General features: G+C 49.6%; 1 protein-coding gene across 1 annotated transcript in view; it reads left to right on the forward strand.

Annotated features, from left to right (window-relative positions):
* The first annotated feature begins 5,905 nt into the window (after positions 1–5,905).
* LOC139387909 (stAR-related lipid transfer protein 13-like) overlaps positions 5,906–20,094 on the forward strand; it is a 111,693-nt gene continuing 97,504 nt past the window's right edge. Inside the window, exons 1-3 of the mRNA XM_071134267.1 lie at positions 5,906–6,037; positions 11,711–11,902; positions 12,641–12,671. Coding sequence (XP_070990368.1) covers positions 5,921–6,037; positions 11,711–11,902; positions 12,641–12,671 — 340 coding nt within the window. The 5' untranslated portion in view covers positions 5,906–5,920. The remainder of the gene's footprint in view (positions 6,038–11,710; positions 11,903–12,640; positions 12,672–20,094) is intronic.

The raw sequence follows: 20,094 nt of genomic DNA on the forward strand, positions 1-20,094 counted from the left end.
AACGTTCCACTGGCAGGTTCTCCTAACGTTCCACTGGCAGGTTCTCCTAACGTTCCACTGGCAGGTTCTCCTAACGTTCCACAGGCAGGTTCTCCTATCGTTCCACTGGCAGGTTCTCCTAGATCTGTTCCCCTCTGGCACAGTGTTGTTTAGTGCTGGCTCGTCATGAAAGGATGTTGTGTGTGTGTGTGTGTGTGTGTGTGTGTGGTATGTGTAGTGTGTGTGGTGTGTGGTGTGTGTGGTGTATTTGTGGTGTGTGGTGTGTGTGTGTGTGTGGTGTATTTGTGGTGTATGTGTGGTGTGTGTGTGTGTGTGTGTGTGTGTGTGTGTGGTGTGTGGTGTATTTGTGGTGTATTTGTGGTGTGTGGTGTGTGTGTGGTGTGTGGTGTGTGTGGTGTATTTGTGGTGTGTGGTGTGGTGTGTGTGGTGTGTGTGTGGTGTGTGTGTGGTGTATTTGTGGTGTGTGGTGTGTGTGGTGTGTGTGGTGTGTGGTGTATTTGTGGTGTGTGGTGTGTGTGGTGTGTGTGGTGTATTTGTGGTGTGTGGTGTGTGTGGTGTGTGTGGTGTATTTGGGGTGTGTGGTGTATGTGTGGTGTATGTGTGGTGTGTGGTGTATGTGTGGTGTGTGGTGTGTGGTGTGTGTGGTGTGTGTGTGGTGTGTGGTGTGTGGTGTATGTGTGGTGTGTGTGTGGTGTGTGGTATGTGTGGTGTATGTGTGGTGTGTGTGTGGTGTGTGTGTGTTTGGTTTGGCCGGCATACTCGAATTCCGCTCATTTTTCTCTGGTCAGCCCTGGCATTCCCAGCTCCCAGCATGCAATGTGCCAGCAGGCGTTCTTTGAGTGTGAGTGTGCTCCTGACCACATTCTCACACCTGTCATCGAGGTCCGGCCGGGGCTCCTGGCACGTTCTCCTAACGTTCCACTGGCAGGTTCTCCTAACGTTCCACTGGCAGGCTCTCCTAACGTTCCACTGGCAGGTTCTCCTAACGTTCCACTGGCAGGTTCTCCTAACGTTCCACTGGCAGGTTCTCCTAACGTTCCACTGGCAGGTTCTCCTAACGTTCCACTGGCAGAATATCCTAACGTTCCACTTGCACATTTTCCTAAATCTGTTCTCCTCTGGCACAGTGTTGTTTAGTGCTGGCTCGTCATGAAAGGACGTTTTGTGTGTGTGTGGTGTGTGTAGTGTGTGAGGTGTGTGTGTGGTGTGTTGTGTGTGTGTGTAGTGTGGTGTGTAGTGTGTGTGGTGTATTTGTGGTGTGTGGTGTATGTGCGGTGTGTGGTGTGTGTGTGGTGTGTGTGTGGTGTGTGTGTGTGTGGTGTGTGGTGTATGTGTGGTGTGTGTGTGGTGTATGTGTGGTGTGTGTGTGTGGTGTGTGGTGTATGTGTGGTGTGTGTGTATGTGTGGTGTGTGTGTGGTGTGTGGTGTATGTGTGGTGTGTGTGGTGTGTGGTGTATGTGTGGTGTGTGTATGTGTGGTGTGGTGTGTGGTGTGTGGTGTGTGTGTGGTGTATTTGTGGTGTGTGGTGTATGTGTGGTGTATGTGTGGTGTGTGGTGTGTGGTGTGTGGTGTGTGTGTGTGTGGTGTGTGGTGTATGTGTGGTGTGTGTGGTGTGTGTGGTGTGTGGGGTGTGTGTGGTGTGTGGTGTGTGTGTGGTGTGTGTGTGTGGTGTGTGTGTGGTGTGTGTGTGTGGTGTGTGGTGTATGTGTGGTGTGTGGTGTGTGGTGTGTGTGTGGTGTATTGTGGTGTGTGGGTGTGGTGTATGTGTGGTGTATTGTGGTGTGTGTGTGTGTGTGTGTGGTGTGTGTGAGGTGTGTGGTGTGTGTGTGGTGTGTTGTGTGTGTGTGTAGTGTGGTGTGTAGTGTGTGTGGTGTATTTGTGGTGTGTGGTGTATTTGTGGTGTGTGTGTGGTGTGTGTGTGGTGTGTGTGTGGCGTGTGTGTGTGTTTGTGGTGTGTGTGTGTCTTTATATTTGGATAACAGTGTATGATTTTCTTCTGTATAGTAATAGTATATATATATTCTGTATAGTAATAGTATATATATATTCTGTATAGTAATAGTATATATATATTCTGTATAGTAATAGTATATATATATTCTGTATAGTAATAGTATATATATATTCTGTATAGTAATAGTGTTCTGAGTGCCTTGCACCCTATTCTCTATATATAGTGCACTACTTTAGACCAGATGCCTATGGCACCCTATTCCCTATATTGTGCACTACTTTAGACCAGAGGCCTATGGCACCCTATTCCCTATATAGTGCACTACTTTTGACCAAGACCCATAGACTCTAGTCTAAAGTAGTGCACTATATAGGGAATAGGGTCTCAATAGTGCTCTGGGCCGTTAAAAGACTACTGCACTACAGGGTTCCATATCAGATGCAGACCAGGGTTTTAAAGTCAGTGATTGACAGAGTGAAGAGAAAACTGTTTGTGTCTGGACGTCTCTGTGTGTGGGGCCATCGACACCATTCGTTCCTATGTGAAGACCCAGTAGTGGGTTGAAGACAAATGACGTCAGTTAATAAGATGAGGTCTCATGAAGTCATAGGATGGTGTTTGAGCTACTCCAGGAAGTGACGTTGCAGTCTAGCTCAGTGCTGCCCCCTCTAATTGTAGGCCGACCGGGGTACTGCAGGCTGGCGTTAGCAACTAAATGATCCTCATAACTTCTTCTGTGTGTGATTTTAAAATAATCAGTTCAAGGAACATACATCTTGTGTATTAGAAGTAATTATTGGTATCAAGATTTAACACAAAGATTGCCATTTTTTCCATTCACTATAATGGTAGATCCTGTTTTCTGCAAACAATGCCTGCAGTACCTCGATCGGCCATGAAACTTCCATTCATTGAGAGGGAGAGTCGTTCTCCCCTGGAGCAGAGCCAGAGCCCAACATTCTTAGGATGTCTGTTACTCTGTTATGGTTATCCATGTCTGTCAGAATGACTAGTCAGGGTGGAATCAGTTTAGTAACTAGTAGTAGTCAGTAAAGAAGAGTTAGTAAATAAGACTGGTTAGTAGTACATAAGACTGGTTAATGGTAAATAAGACTGGTTAGTAGTAAATAAGACTGGTTAGTAGTAAATAAGACTGGTTAATAGTAAATAAGACTGGTTAGTAGTAAATTAGACTGGTTAGTAGTAAATAAGACTGGTTAGTAGTAAATAAGACTGGTTAATAGTAAATAAGACTGGTTAGTAGTAAATTAGACTGGTTAGTAGTAAATAAGACTGGTTAGTAGTAAATAAGACGGGTTAATAGTAAATAAGACTGGTTAGTAGTAAATAAGACTGGTTAGTAGTAAATTAGACTGGTTAGTAGTAAATAAGACTGGTTAGTAGAAAAATAGACTGGTTAGTAGTAAATAAGACTGGTTAGTAGTAAATAAGACTGGTTAGTAGTAAATTAGACTGGTTAGTAGTAAATTAACTGGTTAGTAGTAAATAAGACTGGTTAGTAGTAAATTAGACTTGTTAGTAGTACATAAGACTGGTTAGTAGTAAATAAGACTGGTTAGTAGTAAATTAACTGGTTAGTAGTAAATAAGACTGGTTAGTAGTAAATTAGACTGGTTAGTAGTAAATAAGACTGGTTAGTAGTAAATAAGACTGGTTAGTAGTAAATTAGACTGGTTACACCAGAGGTGTGTGTGTGTGTGTCCCCCTCCCTCCCTCCCTCCCTCCCCCTCCCTCCCTCCCTCCCTCCCTCCCTCCCTCCCTCCCTCCCTCCCTCCCTCCCTCCCATGTTCCCTCCTCCATCAACCTTTAGGGCTGAGGGGACACCTACTGAATGAGAGGATTGTGGGAGGGTATTTGATGGAGTGTAGAGGGACAGAGAGTCAGAGAGAGATCTAACTCCAACATGGTTACCCTTTAAATCTAGCCATCGCTGCCACTAACAGGGATGTTGAAGATTGGTTTTGAAAACTTAACTTCAATTCCCCAGCCCTTTCTCTCTCTCTCTCTCTCTCTCCAGGCCCTGATTGGTCACCTGACTGAGTGAGGTACTTGTTCACTGGTCGGTCCTCCAGGAAATGAACGTTGAAAGTTTCTTTGTTTCAACCCCAGAGTTCTTAGGGGCAGATAGCAGCACATCGGGTCTCTTTGAGGAGCTGGTTTACGCGTGCAATCGCACACACACACACACACACGCACGCATGCACACACACACACACACGCACACGCACACACACCAACAAGTACCCCACATTCCCAGCCCTACTACTCTGATCGTGTCGACCATTTTGTGAAATATCTTCCTTTATGATTTGGCGGGCAAGCCATTTCCTGTGAGCCTGCGACCCCAGATCTCCAGATTCCTACAGAGACACAGCGGACCGACTCTGTACCGTGGATGCTATTTATAACCTGCTGGGGAAGATAGGAGGGTGAGGGTGGGGGGGGGAGGGGGGGGGGTGAGGGAGGGAGAGGACAGAGGGAGAAGGAGAAGAGGGGGGGGAGAAGAGGGAGGGGAGCAGACGTGGAGTAGGGGAATTTCAATTGGCTATGAATGGCAACACACACACACACACTTCTACTCACTCACAGTGCATCTCTTTCATAGTTTATGAAATGTTAATGTCTCCCTCCAACCTCAGTTTATCAACAGATGACTGGGCTCTGAAAGCATCAGTGTGTTTCAACTGTAGTTTATCCACAGAGGAATGGGCTCTAGCCTCTTCTACCAGCCTCCTCTACCAGTCTCTTCTACCAGCCTCCTCTACCAGCCTCCTCCTCCAGCATCCTCTACCAGCATCCTCCACCAGCCTCTTCTACCAGCCTCCTCTACCAACCTCCTCTACCAGTCTCCTCTACCAGCCTCTTCTACCAGTCTCCTCTACCAGTCTCCTCTACCAGCCTCTTCCACCAGCCTCCTCTACCAGTCTCCTCTACCAGTCTCCTCTACCAGCCTCCTCTACCAGTCTCCTCTACCAGCCTCCTCTACCAGTCTCCTCTACCAGTCTCCTCTACCAGCCTCCTCTACCAGTCTCCTCTACCAGTCTCCTCTACCAGCCTCCTCTACCAGCCTCCTCTACCAGTCTCCTCTACCAGCCTCCTCTACCAGTCTCTTCCTCCAGCATCCTCTACCAGCATCCTCCACCAGCCTCTTCTACCAACCTCCTCTACCAGCCTCCTCTACCAGTCTCCTCTACCAGCCTCCTCTACCAGTCTCCTATACCAGCCTCCTCTACCAGCCTCCTCTACCAGCCTCCTCTACCAGTCTCCTCTACCAGCCTCTTCTACCAGCCTCCTCTACCAGTCCCTTCTACCAGCCTCTTCTACCAGCCTCCTCTACCAGTCTCCTCTACCAGACTCCTCTACCAGTCTCCTCTACCAGTCTCCTCTACCAGCCTCTTCTACCAGTCTCCTCTACCAGTCTCCTCTACCAGCCTCCTCTACCAGTCTCCTCTACCAGCCTCCTCTACCAGTCTCCTCTACCAGTCTCCTCTACCAGCCTCTTCTACCAGTCTCCTCTACCAGTCTCCTCTACCAGCCTCCTCTACCAGTCTCCTCTACCAGACTCTTCTACCAGCCTCTTCTACCAGCCTCCTCTACCAGCCTCCTCCTCCAGCCTCTTCTACCAACCTCCTCTACCAACCTCCTCTACCAGCCTCCTCTGTTTGCATTGTGTATGGCCCACTCCGTGTTTGTGTGCCAGGCTTTTTTGGGGCTTAATCTGGTCACATTATAACGTGTGTGTGTGTGTGTGTGTGTGTGTGTGTGTGTGTGTGTGTGTGTGTGTGTGTGTGTGTGTGTGTGTGTGTGTGTGTGTGTGTGTGTGTGTGTGTGTGTGTGTGTGTGTGTGTGTGTGTGTGTGTCTCTCTCTCTCTCTCTCTCTCTCTCTCTCTGTCGTTGTCTCTGTCGGTGTCTCTGTCCCAGGCACGGTCCCCGTGGTGTGATTCTATGAGTCAGCTGATGAGGAAGTTGGATCAGCTCAATCTGGACATACAGGAAGCACTCAGTGCTGCTAGCTCCTCCCACTCTGACAACGACCAACCAGAAACACAACAACCAGAACTGGTAAGTCCGATAGAACACAGACAGTCTGATAGAACACATACAGTCTGATAGAACACAGACATACAGTCTGATAGAACACAGACAGTCTGATAGAACACAGACATACAGTCTGATAGAACACAGACAGTCTGATAGAACATAGACAGTCTGATAGAACACAGACAGTCTGATAGAACACAGACATACAGTCTGATAGAACACAGACAGTCTGATAGAACACAGACATACAGTCTGATAGACCACAGACAGTCTGATAGAACACAGACATACAGTCACACACACACACACACACACACACACACACACACACACACACACACACACACACACACACACACACACATCTTCCTCAGCCAGCATGTTGCCATGCGTGCAGACAACTATTCTGCCTCAGTTTAATCTATGGTTGAATTAATTAACAGTAATTGTTTGGATGCAACCCAAACCTGTTGTTTTCCATCATTAAATGTTTGTATAAATCTGTCTGTGTGTGGTGGGTGTGGGGGGTGGGGTATGCAGTGTGTGTGTTTTGGTCTGCCTTCATCTGGCTTCCAGGCGGAAACTCAGCATTAATCCCTTAACGAGGGGAACTCGTAACTTCAACCAATCTGGCAACACAGTAGAGTACAGTTCCAACCCAACTAACCAGCTAACCAACCTGCTAACCCAACTAACCAACCAACCAGCTAACCAACAAGCTAACCAACAAATCAGCTATCCAGCGAACCAACCAACCAACCAACCAGCTAATCAACCAAACAGCTAACCAACCAACCAGCTAACCAACCAACCAACCAGCTAACCAACCAACCAGCCAGCTAACCAGGTAACCAACCAACAAACTAGCTAACCAACCAACCAGCTAATCAACCAACCAGCTATCCAGCTAACCAACCAACCAGCAATCCAGCTAACCAACCAACCAACCAACCAGCTAACCAGCCAACTAACCAACCAACCAGCTAACCAGCCAACTAACCAACCAACCAGCTAACCAACCAGCTAACAAACCAGCTAACCAACCAGCTAACCAACCGTCCATATGTAACGGATGTGAAATGGCCAGTTAGTTTGCGGTGGTGCAGCGCTAAATAGCGTTTCAAATCGGTGAGGTCACTTGCTCTGAGACCTTGAAGTAGTGGTTCCCCTTTGCTCTGAAAGGGCCGTGGCTTTTGTGGAGCGATGGGTAACGACGCTTCGAGGGTAGCTGATGTCGATGTGTGCAGAGGGTCCCTGGTTCGAGCCCAGGTAGGGGCGAGGAGAGGGACGGAAGCTGTTACACAAACAACCAACTAACCAACAGCAACAATCTTCAGGATTCCCTAAATGTTTGAAACAATCTTTATATTGTGCCAATCTGGCAACCCAGCACACCAGCAGCAATGCAAATCAAGAATCCTCAGCATTTTAGGTTCTCCTCCATCAAATACATATGTTTCTGAGGACCGACCTGGCAACCTACCTGGCAGTAAATAAAGGTGAAAAATACTGAACTACATGCTTGACTTGGCTGTTGGCAGGTTAGCTTTACTTAACTTAACCAAACAATCACATTTGATTTGTTTAGCACTTTATACAAATGCATTTGTCATATCGTGCTTAGTCCACAGCAACCCAGGCCTAAATCCCTTATAGAGTTTACAGAGGCAATATGAAGGAAATAAACACAGACTGATAGACCTCATATCCAAAACTTCTTCATCTCAGAGAATCACACCGACAGTCCTCTCTGTTGTCCCTGACCTACCGTGTACCCTCCACACAAAGGACAGTCCTCTCTGTGACCCCTGACCTACCATGTACCCTCCACACAAAGGACAGTCCTCTCTGTTGTCCCTGACCTACCGTGTACCCTCCACACAAAGGACAGTCCTCTCTGTGACCCCTGACCTACCGTGTACCCTCCACACGAAGGACAGTCCTCTCTGTGACCCCTGACCTACCGTGTACCCTCCACACGAAGGACAGTCCTCTCTGTGACCCCTGACCTACCGTGTACCCTCAACACGAAGGACAGTCCTCTCTATGACCCCTGACCTACCGTGTACCCTCCACACAAAGGACAGTCCTCTCTGTGACCCCTGACCTACCGTGTACCCTCCACACAAAGGACAGTCCTCTCTGTTGTCCCTGACCTACCGTGTACCCTCCACACGAAGGACAGTCCTCTCTGTTGTCCCTGACCTACTGTGTACCCTCCACACAAAGGACAGTCCTCTCTGTGACCCCTGACCTACCGTGTACCCTCCACACGAAGGACAGTCCTCTCTGTGATCCCTGACCTACTGTGTACCTCCACCGTCCTCTCTGTGACCCCTCCTACCGTGTACCCTCCAAAAGGACAGTCCTCTCTGTGACCCCTGACCTACCGTGTACCCTGACCTACCGTGTACCCTCCACACAAAGGACAGTCCTCTCTGTGACCCCTGACCTACCGTGTACCCTCCACACAAAGGACAGTCCTCTCTGTGACCCCTGACCTACCGTGTACCCTCCACACAAAGGACAGTCCTCTCTGTGAACCCCTGACCTACCGTGTACCCTCCACACTAAGGACAGTCCTCTCTGTGACCCCTGACCTACCCTCCACACAAAGGACAGTCCTATCAGCTGTTAATACAGAGATATATTACAATACTTAACATCAATCAGCCTTTTATTTGTCTGTCCATTCCTCCCCTCCCCTCCCCTCGCCTCCCCTCCCCTCCCCTCCCCTCCCCATATGATCTGTCCATTCCTCTCTTCTCCTCTCTCTTTGGTCTGTCCATTCTTCTTCCCCCCTCCCCTCCCCTCTCTCTATGGTCTGTCCATTCCTTCCTCTCCCCTCTCTCTATGGTCTTCACTAACCATTCTCTCTCTCTCTCTCTCTCTCTCCCTTTCTTCATGATCTGCCCATTCATCTCCTCCTCTCCTCCCCCTTCATAATGAAATTAACAAGAGTCCTGCCCCTGTGTTCTTCCATAACGAGAAGAGTTTTTTCAAAAGCCAGGCTTTTCCCAGAGCTGGGTTTTCCACTCCCGGAATCTAATCAGGGTTCTAATGAAGAGTTATGGTGAAGGTTTTCATGAAGGACTGAAGTGGGAGGCTCTCTGTTTCTGTCTATTTTTCTTTGTGTGTGTGTGTGTGTGTGTGTGTGTGTGTGTGTGTGTGTGTGTGTGTGTGTGTGTGTGTGTGTGTGTGTGTGTGTGTGTGCATGTGTGCGTATGCGTGCGTGCGTGGGTGGGGAGGAGAAGGAAGGAGAGGAGCGGGGGAGAGGGAAGGAGAGCAGCGAGGGAGAGGGAAGGAGGAAGGAAGGAGAGGAGCAAGGGAAGGAGAAGGAAGGAGAGGAGAGGGAAGGAGAAGGAAGGAGAGGAGCGAGGGAGAGGGAAGGAGAAGGAAGGAGAGGAGCGAGGGAGGGAGAGGGAAGGAGGAAGGAAGGAGAGGAGCGGGGGAGAGGGAAGGAGAAGGAAGGAGAGGAGCGGGGGAGAGGAGGAGAAGGAAGGATAAGAGCGAGGGAGAGGGAAGGAGAAGGAAGGATAAGAGCGGGGGAGAGGGAAGGAGGAAGGAAGGAGAGGAGCGGGGGAGAGGGAAGGAGGAAGGAAGGAGAGGAGCGAGGGAGAGGGAAGGAGAAGGAAGGATAAGAGCGAGGGAGAGGGAAGGAGAAGGAAGGAGAGGAGCGAGGGAGAGGAGCGAGGGAGGGAGAGGGAAGGAGAAGGAAGGAGAGGAGCGAGGGAGAGGGAGGAGGGAAGGAGAGGAGCGAGGGAGAGGGAAGGAGAAGGAAGGAGAGGAGCGGGGGAGAGGGAAGGAGAAGGAAGGATAAGAGCGAGGGAGAGGGAAGGAGAAGGAAGGAGAGGAGCGAGAGGAGAGGAGCGAGGAGAGGAGCAAGGGAGAGGGAAGCAGGAAGGAAGGAGAGGAGGGAAGAGGAGCGAGGGAGGGAGGGGAAGGAGAAGGAAGGAGAGGAGCGAGGGAGAGGGAAGGAGAAGGAAGGATAAGAGTGAGGGAGAGGGAAGGAGGAAGGAAGGAGAGGAGCGAGGGAGAGGGAGCAGGAAGGAAGGAGAGGAGGGAGGGAGAGGAGCGAGGGAGGGAGAGGGAAGGAGAAGGAAGGAGAGGAGCGAGGGAGAGGGAAGGAGAAGGAAGGATAAGAGCGAGGGAGAGGGAAGGAGAAGGAAGGAGAGGCGCGAGGGAGAGGGAAGGAGAAGGAAGGATAAGAACGAGGGAGAGGGAAGCAGAAGGAAGGATAAGAGCAAGGGAGAGGGAATGAGGAAGGAAGGAGAGGAGCGAGGGAGAGGAGCGAGGGAGGGAGAGGGAAGGAGAAGGAAGGAGAGGAGCGAGGGAGGGAGAGGGAAGGAGAAGGAAGGAGAGGAGCGAGGGAGAGGGAAGGAGAAGGAAGGAGAGGAGCGGGGGAGAGGGAAGGAGAAGGAAGGATAAGAACGAGGGAGAGGGAAGGAGAAGGAAGGATAAGAGCGAGGGAGAGGGAAGGAGGAAGGAAGGAGAGGAGCGAGGGAGAGGGAAGGAGGAAGGAAGGAGAGGAGCGAGGGAGAGGAGCGAGGGAGGGAGAGGGAAGGAGAAGGAAGGAGAGGAGCGAGGGAGGGAGAGGGAAGGAGAAGGAAGGAGAGGAGCGAGGGAGAGGGAAGGAGAAGGAAGGAGAGGAGCGAGGGAGAGGGAAGGAGAAGGAAGGAGAGGCGCGAGGGAGAGGGAAGGAGAAGGAAGGATAAGAGCGAGGGAGAGGGAAGGAGAAGGATGGAGAGGCGCGAGGGAGAGGGAAGTAGAAGGAAGGATAAGAGCGAGGGAGAGGGAAGGAGAAGGAAGGATAAGAGCGAGGGAGAGGGAAGGAGAAGGATGGAGAGGAGCGAGGGAGAGGGAAGGAGAAGGAAGGATAAGAGCGAGGGAGAGGGAAGCAGAAGGAAGGATAAGAGCGAGGGAGAGGCAAGGAGGAAGGAAGGAGAGGAGCGAGGGAGAGGGAATGAGGAAGGAAGGAGAGGAGCGAGGGAGAGGAGCGAGGGAGGGAGAGGGAAGGAGGGGAAGGAGAGGAGCGAGGGAGGGAGAGGGAAGGAGAGGAAGGAAGGAGAGGAGCGAGGGAGAGGGAAGGAGGAGGAAGGAGAGGAGCGAGGGAGAGAGAAGGAGAAGGAAGGAGAGGAGCGGGGGAGATGGAAGGAGAAGGAAGGATAAGAGCGAGGGAGAGGGAAGCAGAAGGAGAGGAGCGAGGGAGAGGGAAGGAGGAGAGGAGCGAGGGAGAGGAGAAGGAGGAGGAGAGGAGAGGAGCGAGGGAGAGAGAAGGATAAGGAAGGAGAGGAGCGAGGGAGAGGGAAGGAGGGAAGGAGAATGAGCGGGGGAGAGGGAAGGAGAAGGAAGGAGAAGAGAGAGGGAGAGGGAAGGAGGAAGGAAGGAGAGGAGCGAGGGAGAGGGAAGGAGGAAGGAAGGAGAGGAGCGAGGGAGAGGGAAGGAGGAAGGAAGGAGAGGAGCGAGGGAAGGAGAATGAGCGAGGGAGAGGGAAGGAGAATGAAGGAGAGGAGCGGGGGAGAGGGAAGGAGCAGGAAGGACAGGGATAGACTGACAAAAGCAATAGAAGGACAATAGAAGGACAATAGAAGGACAGCACAGAAATGAGGTGTCTGAATTTGTTTGTTATGAGTATACTTCTGTTCCATGTCCCATGGACGTACCCCCTTCTCACGCCTCTCTCTGCCCCCTCAGAGTGCTCCTGCACTGGGAAGGATGATAAGCAGAGGCCTGGTCCACGACCACAATACCTCCAGGCCTTCAAACAGACCCCCAGAGAGCAGCGTGTCCAGCTCCAGACGACGTTCTCGTCCCCTGGCCCGCAGCAGACCCCTGATCCGCTCCTCCCTACACTCCCCCTCACACCTCCACTACAGACGGAGAACCGTAAGACATGTTATGATTCTCTGTCAAACCCATCACACACACACACACACGCACACACACACACACACACACACACACACACACACACACACACACACACACACACACACACACACACACACACACACACATACACACACACACACACACACACACACACACACACACACATATACACACACACACATACACACACATATACACACACACACACACACACACACACACACACACACACACACACACACACACACACACACACACACACACACACACACACACACACACACACACACACACAGCCCCTCCAAGAACAACATCCAGTACTTCTCCCCTGTGCAGCATAATCCCACTGAAGCCATGTAATAGAGGTTGGTTTGGTTGACTATGAGTCTGTCTCAAATGGCAGCCTGTACCCTATGTAGAGCCTTATGGGCCCTGGTCAAAAGGAGGGCACTTCATAGGGAATAGGGTGCCATTTGGGATGTACTCAATATACCTGATAGACACTGAACCATCAGACTGGAAGAATATACTGTTTAATATAAATATTTATTACACTGGATCACACACTGTGTGTGTGTGTGTGTGTGTGTGTGTGTGTGTGTGTGTGTGTGTGTGTGTGTGTGTGTGTGTGTGTGTGTGTGTGTGTGTGTGTGTGTGTGTGTGTGTGTGTGTGTGTGTGTGTGTGTGTGCGTGTGTGACACTCATCGTCTCTCTGTCTCTGTCTCCTGTCAGGGTGAAAACAGGATGACCAGCCAATCAGAAGGTAAGATGACCTCTTTATCTGGTGTGTGTGTGTCAAACCTCAACCGCCCTGAAGTAAACACACACAAACACACACACACACACACGCACAGACAGACAGACAGACAGACAGACAGACTGGCAGACAGACAGACAGACAGACAGACAGACAGACAGACAGACAGACAGACAGACAGACAGACAGACAGACTGTCTGTGGTTGATAAGACAGGCAGTGATATAATGTGTTCTGTTGTGAATGTTTCAACTTTCCAGGACGTTCCTACCATGGTCACATGGTCTGATGCTGTATTGTAAGGTTATCAGGCTACATGCAGCTACAGTAGTAAACATCTACACCAGAATGTGTGCTAAGATGTCTTCTGCCATTTTCACTCATCGATTCAAATTGAGATCAATTGATTATCAATACATTGATTATTGTACTGTATATGGAGACAGGAAGAATGAACCTTGACCTTACGGTATTGGGACCAGAGCCTGTGAAGAGACTTGGAAAAGGTTGATATGCTGTGCTATGTTAATATCGCTGGCCGTTTACTAGGTACACTTATCTAGAACCGGGTCGGACCTCCCTTTGCCTCCACAACAGCCTGAATTCTTTGGGCGCTTGGTAATGTTGCTCAATTGGTATCAAGGGACCTAACGTGTGCCAGGAAATCATTCCCCAGACCATTATACCAACGCCACCAGTCTGTACCATTAACACCAGACAGGATGGGGCCAGACCATTATACCAACGCCACCAGTCTGTACCATTACCACCAGGCAGGATGGGGCCAGACCATTATACCACCGCCACCAGTCTGTACCATTAACACCAGGCAGGATGGGGCCAGACCATTATACCAACGCCAGCAGTCAGGATGGGGCCAGACCATTATACCACCGCCACCAGTCTGTACCATTAACACCAGACAGGATGGGGCCAGACCATTATACCAACGCCACCAGGCAGGATGGGGCCAGACCATTATACCACCGCCACCAGTCTGTACCATTAACACCAGACAGGATGGGGCCAGACCATTATACCAACGCCACCAGGCAGGATGGGGCCAGACCATTATACCAACGCCACCAGCCTGTACCATTAACACCAGGCAGGATGGGGCCAGACCATTATACCAACGCCACCAGTCTGTACCATTAACACCAGACAGGATGGGGCCAGACCATTATACCACCACCACCAGGCAGGATGGGGCCAGACCATTATACCAACGCCACCAGGCAGGATGGGGCCAGACCATTATACCAACGCCACCAGTCTGTACCATTAACACCAGGCAGGATGGGGCCAGACCATTATACCACCGCCACCAGTCTGTACCATTAACACCAGGCAGGATGGGGCCAGACCATTATACCAACGCCACCAGTCTGTACCATTAACACCAGACAGGATGGGGCCAGACCATTATACCACCGCCACCAGTCTGTACCATTAACACCAGACAGGATGGGGCCAGACCATTATACCAACGCCACCAGTCTGTACCATTAACACCAGACAGGATGGGCCCAGACCATTATACCACCGCCACCAGTCTGTACCATTAACACCAGACAGGATGGGGCCAGACCATTATACCAACGCCACCAGTCTGTACCATTAACACCAGGCAGGATGGGGCCAGACCATTATACCACCGCCACCAGTCTGTACCATTAACACCAGGCAGGATGGGGCCAGACCATTATACCAACGCCACCAGGCAGGATGGGGCCAGACCATTATACCAACGCCACCAGGCAGGATGGGGCCAGACCATTATACCACCGCCACCAGTCTGTACCATTAACACCAGACAGGATGGGGCCAGACCATTATACCAACGCCACCAGTCTGTACCATTAACACCAGGCAGGATGGGGCCAGACCATTATACCAACGCCACCAGTCAGGATGGGGCCAGACCATTATACCAACGCCACCAGTCTGTACCATTAACACCAGGCAGGATGGGGCCAGACCATTATACCAACGCCACCAGTCAGGATGGGGCCAGACCATTATACCAACGCCACCAGCCTGTACCATTAACACCAGGCAGGATGGGGCCATGGACTCACGCTGTTTACACCAAATCCTGACTCTGTCATCAGCACGACGCAACAGGAACCATGATCCATTGGATCCACGTGACTCACTGTCTGTAGGAGCCAACCATTTTGGTGTACCTAATAAACTGGCCAGTGTATAGCTTATAGCTTTATTCAGATCCCAGGCGCCGATCCATAGACACATGGAGAAGGATAGCCTGGTTCCTATGTGGGAGTTGGCATAACAGCACAAAACGATCGGAGACCAGGCTAGGTTTAAAAGAGCATCTTTCTAAGATGAATGAGCCTTTGGCTGTTGTTGTTACACCTTGGAATGTGTCCTTTCTGATTGACAGGCACAGGCGTCATGGCGACCACAGGGAGTTATCGTGGCGACAGGGTGACATTCTGTGTGTTTTACTCGGGCCAAAGTGTTTACGTGTTAGCGTGTGTGTGTGTGTGTGTGTGTGTGTGTGTGTGTGTGTGTGTGTGTGTGTGTGTGTGTGTGTGTGTGTGTGTATTTGTGTGTGTGTGTGTGTGCGTGTGTGTAGTGTGTAGTGTGTGTGTGTGTGGCACCACTAGACCCAGGTCACGTTACTGTCACTGATAGTCCAGCAGGAAGAGGTGTAGTTTGGGTAATGACCCTCCAGAGGCTGCTGGGAGGTCAGGGGTGATGACACTATCAACCTCACAGGAGGGTGTGTGTGTGTGTGTGTCTGTGCCTACCGTGTGTTTGTGTGTCTGTTTGTCCACGCCTGCCGTGTGTGTGTGTGTGTGTGTGTGTGTGTGTGTGTGTGTGTGTGTGTGTGTGTGTGTGTGTGTGTGTGTGTGTGTGTGTGTGTGTGTGTGTGTGTGTGTGTGTGTGTGTGTGTGTGTGTGTGTGTGTGTGTGTGTGTGTGGTCTGTGTGCCAGCCTACATCTGAAGATATTATATTGTAGTATGTTAGATCCTATTCACATTTTCACATTCACTCTGTTGGCTGTCTGATTGAAGGGCCTATATGCACCATGTAGGGACTACAGACTTATACTATAGAAGTTGTAGCAGAGAGAAAACCAATACTAAAGACACGTCTCTCTCTCCCTCTGTCTGTCTTTCTCTCTCTGTCTGTCTTTCTCTCTGTCTCTCTCTGTCTCTCTCTATCTCTGTCTGTCTTTCTCTCTCTCTGTCTCTCCCTCTGTCTGTCTTTCTCTCTCTGTCTGTCTTTCTCTCTGTCTCTCTCTGTCTCTCTCTATCTCTGTCTGTCTTTCTCTCTGTCTCTCTCTCTCTCTCTGTCTGTCTTTCTCTCTGTCTCTCTCTGTCTCTCTCTATCTCTGTCTGTCTTTCTCTCTGTCTCTCTCTCTCCCTCTGTCTGTCTTTCTCTCTCTGTCTGTCTTTCTCTCTGTCTCTCTCTGTCTCTCTCTATCTCTGTCTGTCTTTCTCTCTGTCTCTCTCTCTCTCTCTGTCTGTCTTTCTCTCTGTCTCTCTCTGTCTCTCTCTGTCTCTCTCTCTCTCTCTGTCTGTCTTTCTCTCTGTCTATCTCTATCTCTGTCTGTCTTTCTCTCTGTCTATCTCTATCTCTGTCTGTCTTTCTCTCTGTCTCTCTCTGTCTCTCTCTGTCTCTCTCTCTCTCTCTGTCTGTCTTTCTCTCTGTCTCTCTCTGTCTCTCTCTGTCTCTCTCTTTCTCTGTCTGTCTTTCTCTCTGTCTAATCTCTATCTCTGTCTGTCTTTCTCTCTGTCTATCTCTATCTCTGTCTGTCTCTGTCTCTCTCTCCCTCTGTCTCTGTCTCTCTCTTCTCTCTCTCTGTCTCTCTCTCTGTCTTTGTCTCTCTCTCAATTCAATTCAATTCAATTCAATTCAAGGGCTTTATTGGCATGGGAAACATGTGTTAACATTGCCAAAGCAAGTGAGGTAGATAATATATAAAGTGAATATATAAAGTGAAATAAACAATACAAATTAACAGTAAACATTACACATACAGAAGTTTCAAAACAATAAAGACATTACAAATGTCATATTATTTATATATATAAACAGTGTTGTAACAATGTACAAATGGTTAAGGTATACAAGGGAAAATAAATAAGCATAAATATGGGTTGTATTTACAATGGTGTTTGTTCTTCACTGGTTGCCCTTTTCTGGTGGCAACAGGTCACAAATCTTGCTGCTGTGATGGCACACTGTGGTATTTCACCCAGTAGATATGGGAGTTTATCAAAATGGGGTTTATTTTCGAATTCTTTGTGGATCTGTGTAATCTGAGGGAAATATGTCTCTCTAATATGGTCATACATTGGGCAGGAGGTTAGGAAGTGCAGCTCAGTTTCCACCTCATTTTGTGGGCAGTGAGCACATAGCCTGTCTTCTCTTGAGAGCCATGTCTGCCTACGTTGGTCTTTCTCAATAGCAAGGCTATGCTCACTGAGTCTGTACATAGTCAAAGCCTTTCTTAAGTTTGGGTCAGTCACAGTGGTCAGGTATTCTGCCACTGTGTACTCTCTGTTTAGGGCCAAATAGCATTCTAGTTTGCTCTGTTTTTTTGTTAATTCTTTCCAATGTGTCAAGTAATTATATTTTTGTTTTCTCATGATTTGCTTGGGTCTAATTGTGTTGTTGTCCTGTCTCTCTCTCTCTCTCTCTCTCTCTCTCTCTCTCTCTCTCTCTCTCTCTCTCTCTCTCTCTCGCTCTCAATTTCAATTCAATTCAATTCAATTCAATTCAAGGGCTTTATTGGCATGGGAAACATGTGTTAACATTGCCAAAGCAAGTGAGGTAGATAATATACAAAAGTGAAATAAACAATAAAAATTAACAGTAAACATTACACATACAGAAGTTTCAAAACAATAAAGACATTACAAATGTCATATTATATATATATACAGTGTTGTAACAATGTACAAATGGTTAAAGTACACAAGGGAAAATAAAGAAGCATAAATATGGGTTTTATTTACAATGGTGTTTGTTCTTCACTGGTTGCCCTTTTCTCGTGGCAACAGGTCACAAATCTTGCTGCTTCTTTCTCTCTTTCTCTCTCTCTCTGTCTCTCTCTCTCTATGTCCCCCCATCTCTCTCTCTCTCTCTCTGTCTCTCTCTCTCTCTCACTCTCGCTCTCTCTCTCTCTCTCTCTGTCCCCTCCATCTCTCTCTCTCTCTGTCTGTCTCTCTCTCTCTCTCTCTATGTCCCCTCCATCTCTCTCTCTCTCTGTCTCTCTCTCTCTCTGTCTCTCTCTCTCTCTCTCTCTATGTCTCTCTCTCTCTCTCTGTCCCCTCCATCTCTCTCTCTCTCTGTCCTCTCTCTCTCTCTCTCTCTCCCTCTCTCTATGTCCCCTCCATCTCTCTCTCTCTGTCTCTCTCTCTCTCTCTCTCTCTCTATGTCTCTCTCTCTCTCTCTCTCTCTCTCTTTATGTCCCCTCCATCTCTCTCTCTGTCTCTCTCTCTCTCTCTCCATGTCCCCTCTATCTCTCTCTCTCTCTCCATGTCCCCTCCATCTCTCTTTCTTTCTCTCTCTCTCTCTCTCTCTCTATGTCCCCTCCATCTCTCTCTCTCTCTCTCTCTCTCTCTCTCTCTCTCTCTCTCTCTCTCTCTCTCTCTCTCTCTCTCTCTCACTGTGGATAGATAGTTTAGATATGTGCATGTTGCACAGTCTAGCAATGGCTCAAATCAAGCCTCCCTTCAACATTCATACAACCACCCCACAACCTTCCTTCAATGTAGTAGCAGGGACCTTTAATCTCTGTAGAGATGCAATGATTTATTTCCAATACATTTCCTCTAGCAGGAGATAGAAAATGTAATTCAGGAACATTATTTTTGTCATCTTATCAGCTTAGCTGCTCTGCTCCTTCTGTCACTGATCAACAACTCACAAGTCTGCTTTAATCCCACAGTCCCATCATAGGGGGTGGCAGGGAAGCCTAGTGGTTAGCATAGTCCCATCATAGGGGGGGCAGGGTAGCATAGTCCCATCATAGGGGGGGCAGGGTAGCATAGTCCCATCATAGGGGGGGCAGGGTAGCATAGTCCCATCATAGGGGGGGCAGGGTAGCATAGTCCCATCATAGGGGGTGGCAGGGTAGCATAGTCCCATCATAGGGGGCGGCAGGGTAGCATAGTCCCATCATAGGGGGGGCAGGGTAGCATAGTCCCATCATAGGGGGCGGCAGGGAAGCCTAGTGGTTAGCATAGTCCCATCATATGGGGGGCAGGGTAGCATAGTCCCATCATAGGGGGCGGCAGGGAAGCCTAGTGGTTAGCATAGTCCCATCATATGGGGGGCAGGGTAGCATAGTCCCATCATAGGGGGCGGCAGGGTAGCCTAGTGGTTAGCATAGTCCCATCATAGGGGGGGCAGGGTAGCCTAGTGGTTAGCATAGTCCCATCATAGGGGGCGGCAGGGTAGCATAGTCCCATCATAGGGGGTGGCAGGGTAGCCTAGTGGTTAGTATAGTCCCATCATAGGGGGCGGCAGGGTAGCCTAGTGGTTAGTATAGTCCCATCATAGGGGGCGGCAGGTGGTGGCAGGGTAGCCTAGTGGTTAGTATAGTCCCATCATAGGGGGGGCAGGGTAGCCTAGTGGTTAGCATAGTCCCATCATAGGGGGCGGCAGGGTAGCCTAGTGGTTAGTATAGTCCCATCATAGGGGGCGGCAGGGTAGCCTAGTGGTTAGTATAGTCCCATCATAGGGGGGGCAGGGTAGCATAGTCCCATCATAGGGGGCGGCAGGGTAGCCTAGTGGTTAGCATAGTCCCATCATAGGGGGCGGCAGGGTAGCCTAGTGGTTAGTATAGTCCCATCATAGGGGGCGGCAGGGTAGCCTAGTGGTTAGAGTGTTGGACTAGTAACCGAAAGGTTGCAAGTTCAAATCCCCGAGCTGACAAGGAACAAATTTGTCGTTCTACCCCTGAACAGGCAGTTAACCCACATTAACACACTAGATGCCTAGTGGTTCTCTCTGACCACACACAGTGGTTCTCTCTGACCACACAGCTGTTCTCTCTGACCACACACAGTGGCTCTATCTGACCACACAGTGGTTCTCTCTGACCACATAGTGGTTCTCTCTGACCACACAGTGGTTCTCTCTGACCACTCACAGTGGTGTTCTGACCACACACAGCCTCGCCTGCCCGCTCCTTACTATAGGACCATGTGACATAAAGACAGACAGAGGCACGCCCATTCCGTTGCGTCATTCTGGCTGTACTAGTGGGCCTTGTGAGGATATGGGAAGTGGGAGAGAGGGTTTTCCATAGGGTTTTCCCTGTAGGGGTCAACTCTTTTTTTCATCGCCTCAGCTAAAGGTTGTGTATTTGCATATTTGTGTGTGTGTGTGTGTGCGTGCGTGCAGAGTTGACACCACAGGTTCAAAAGTGTACGTGTCCTCTCT

Source organism: Oncorhynchus clarkii, chromosome 29 (assembly GCF_045791955.1).
Source record: "Oncorhynchus clarkii lewisi isolate Uvic-CL-2024 chromosome 29, UVic_Ocla_1.0, whole genome shotgun sequence".
In the NCBI taxonomy this organism is placed as follows: Eukaryota; Metazoa; Chordata; class Actinopteri; order Salmoniformes; family Salmonidae; genus Oncorhynchus; species Oncorhynchus clarkii.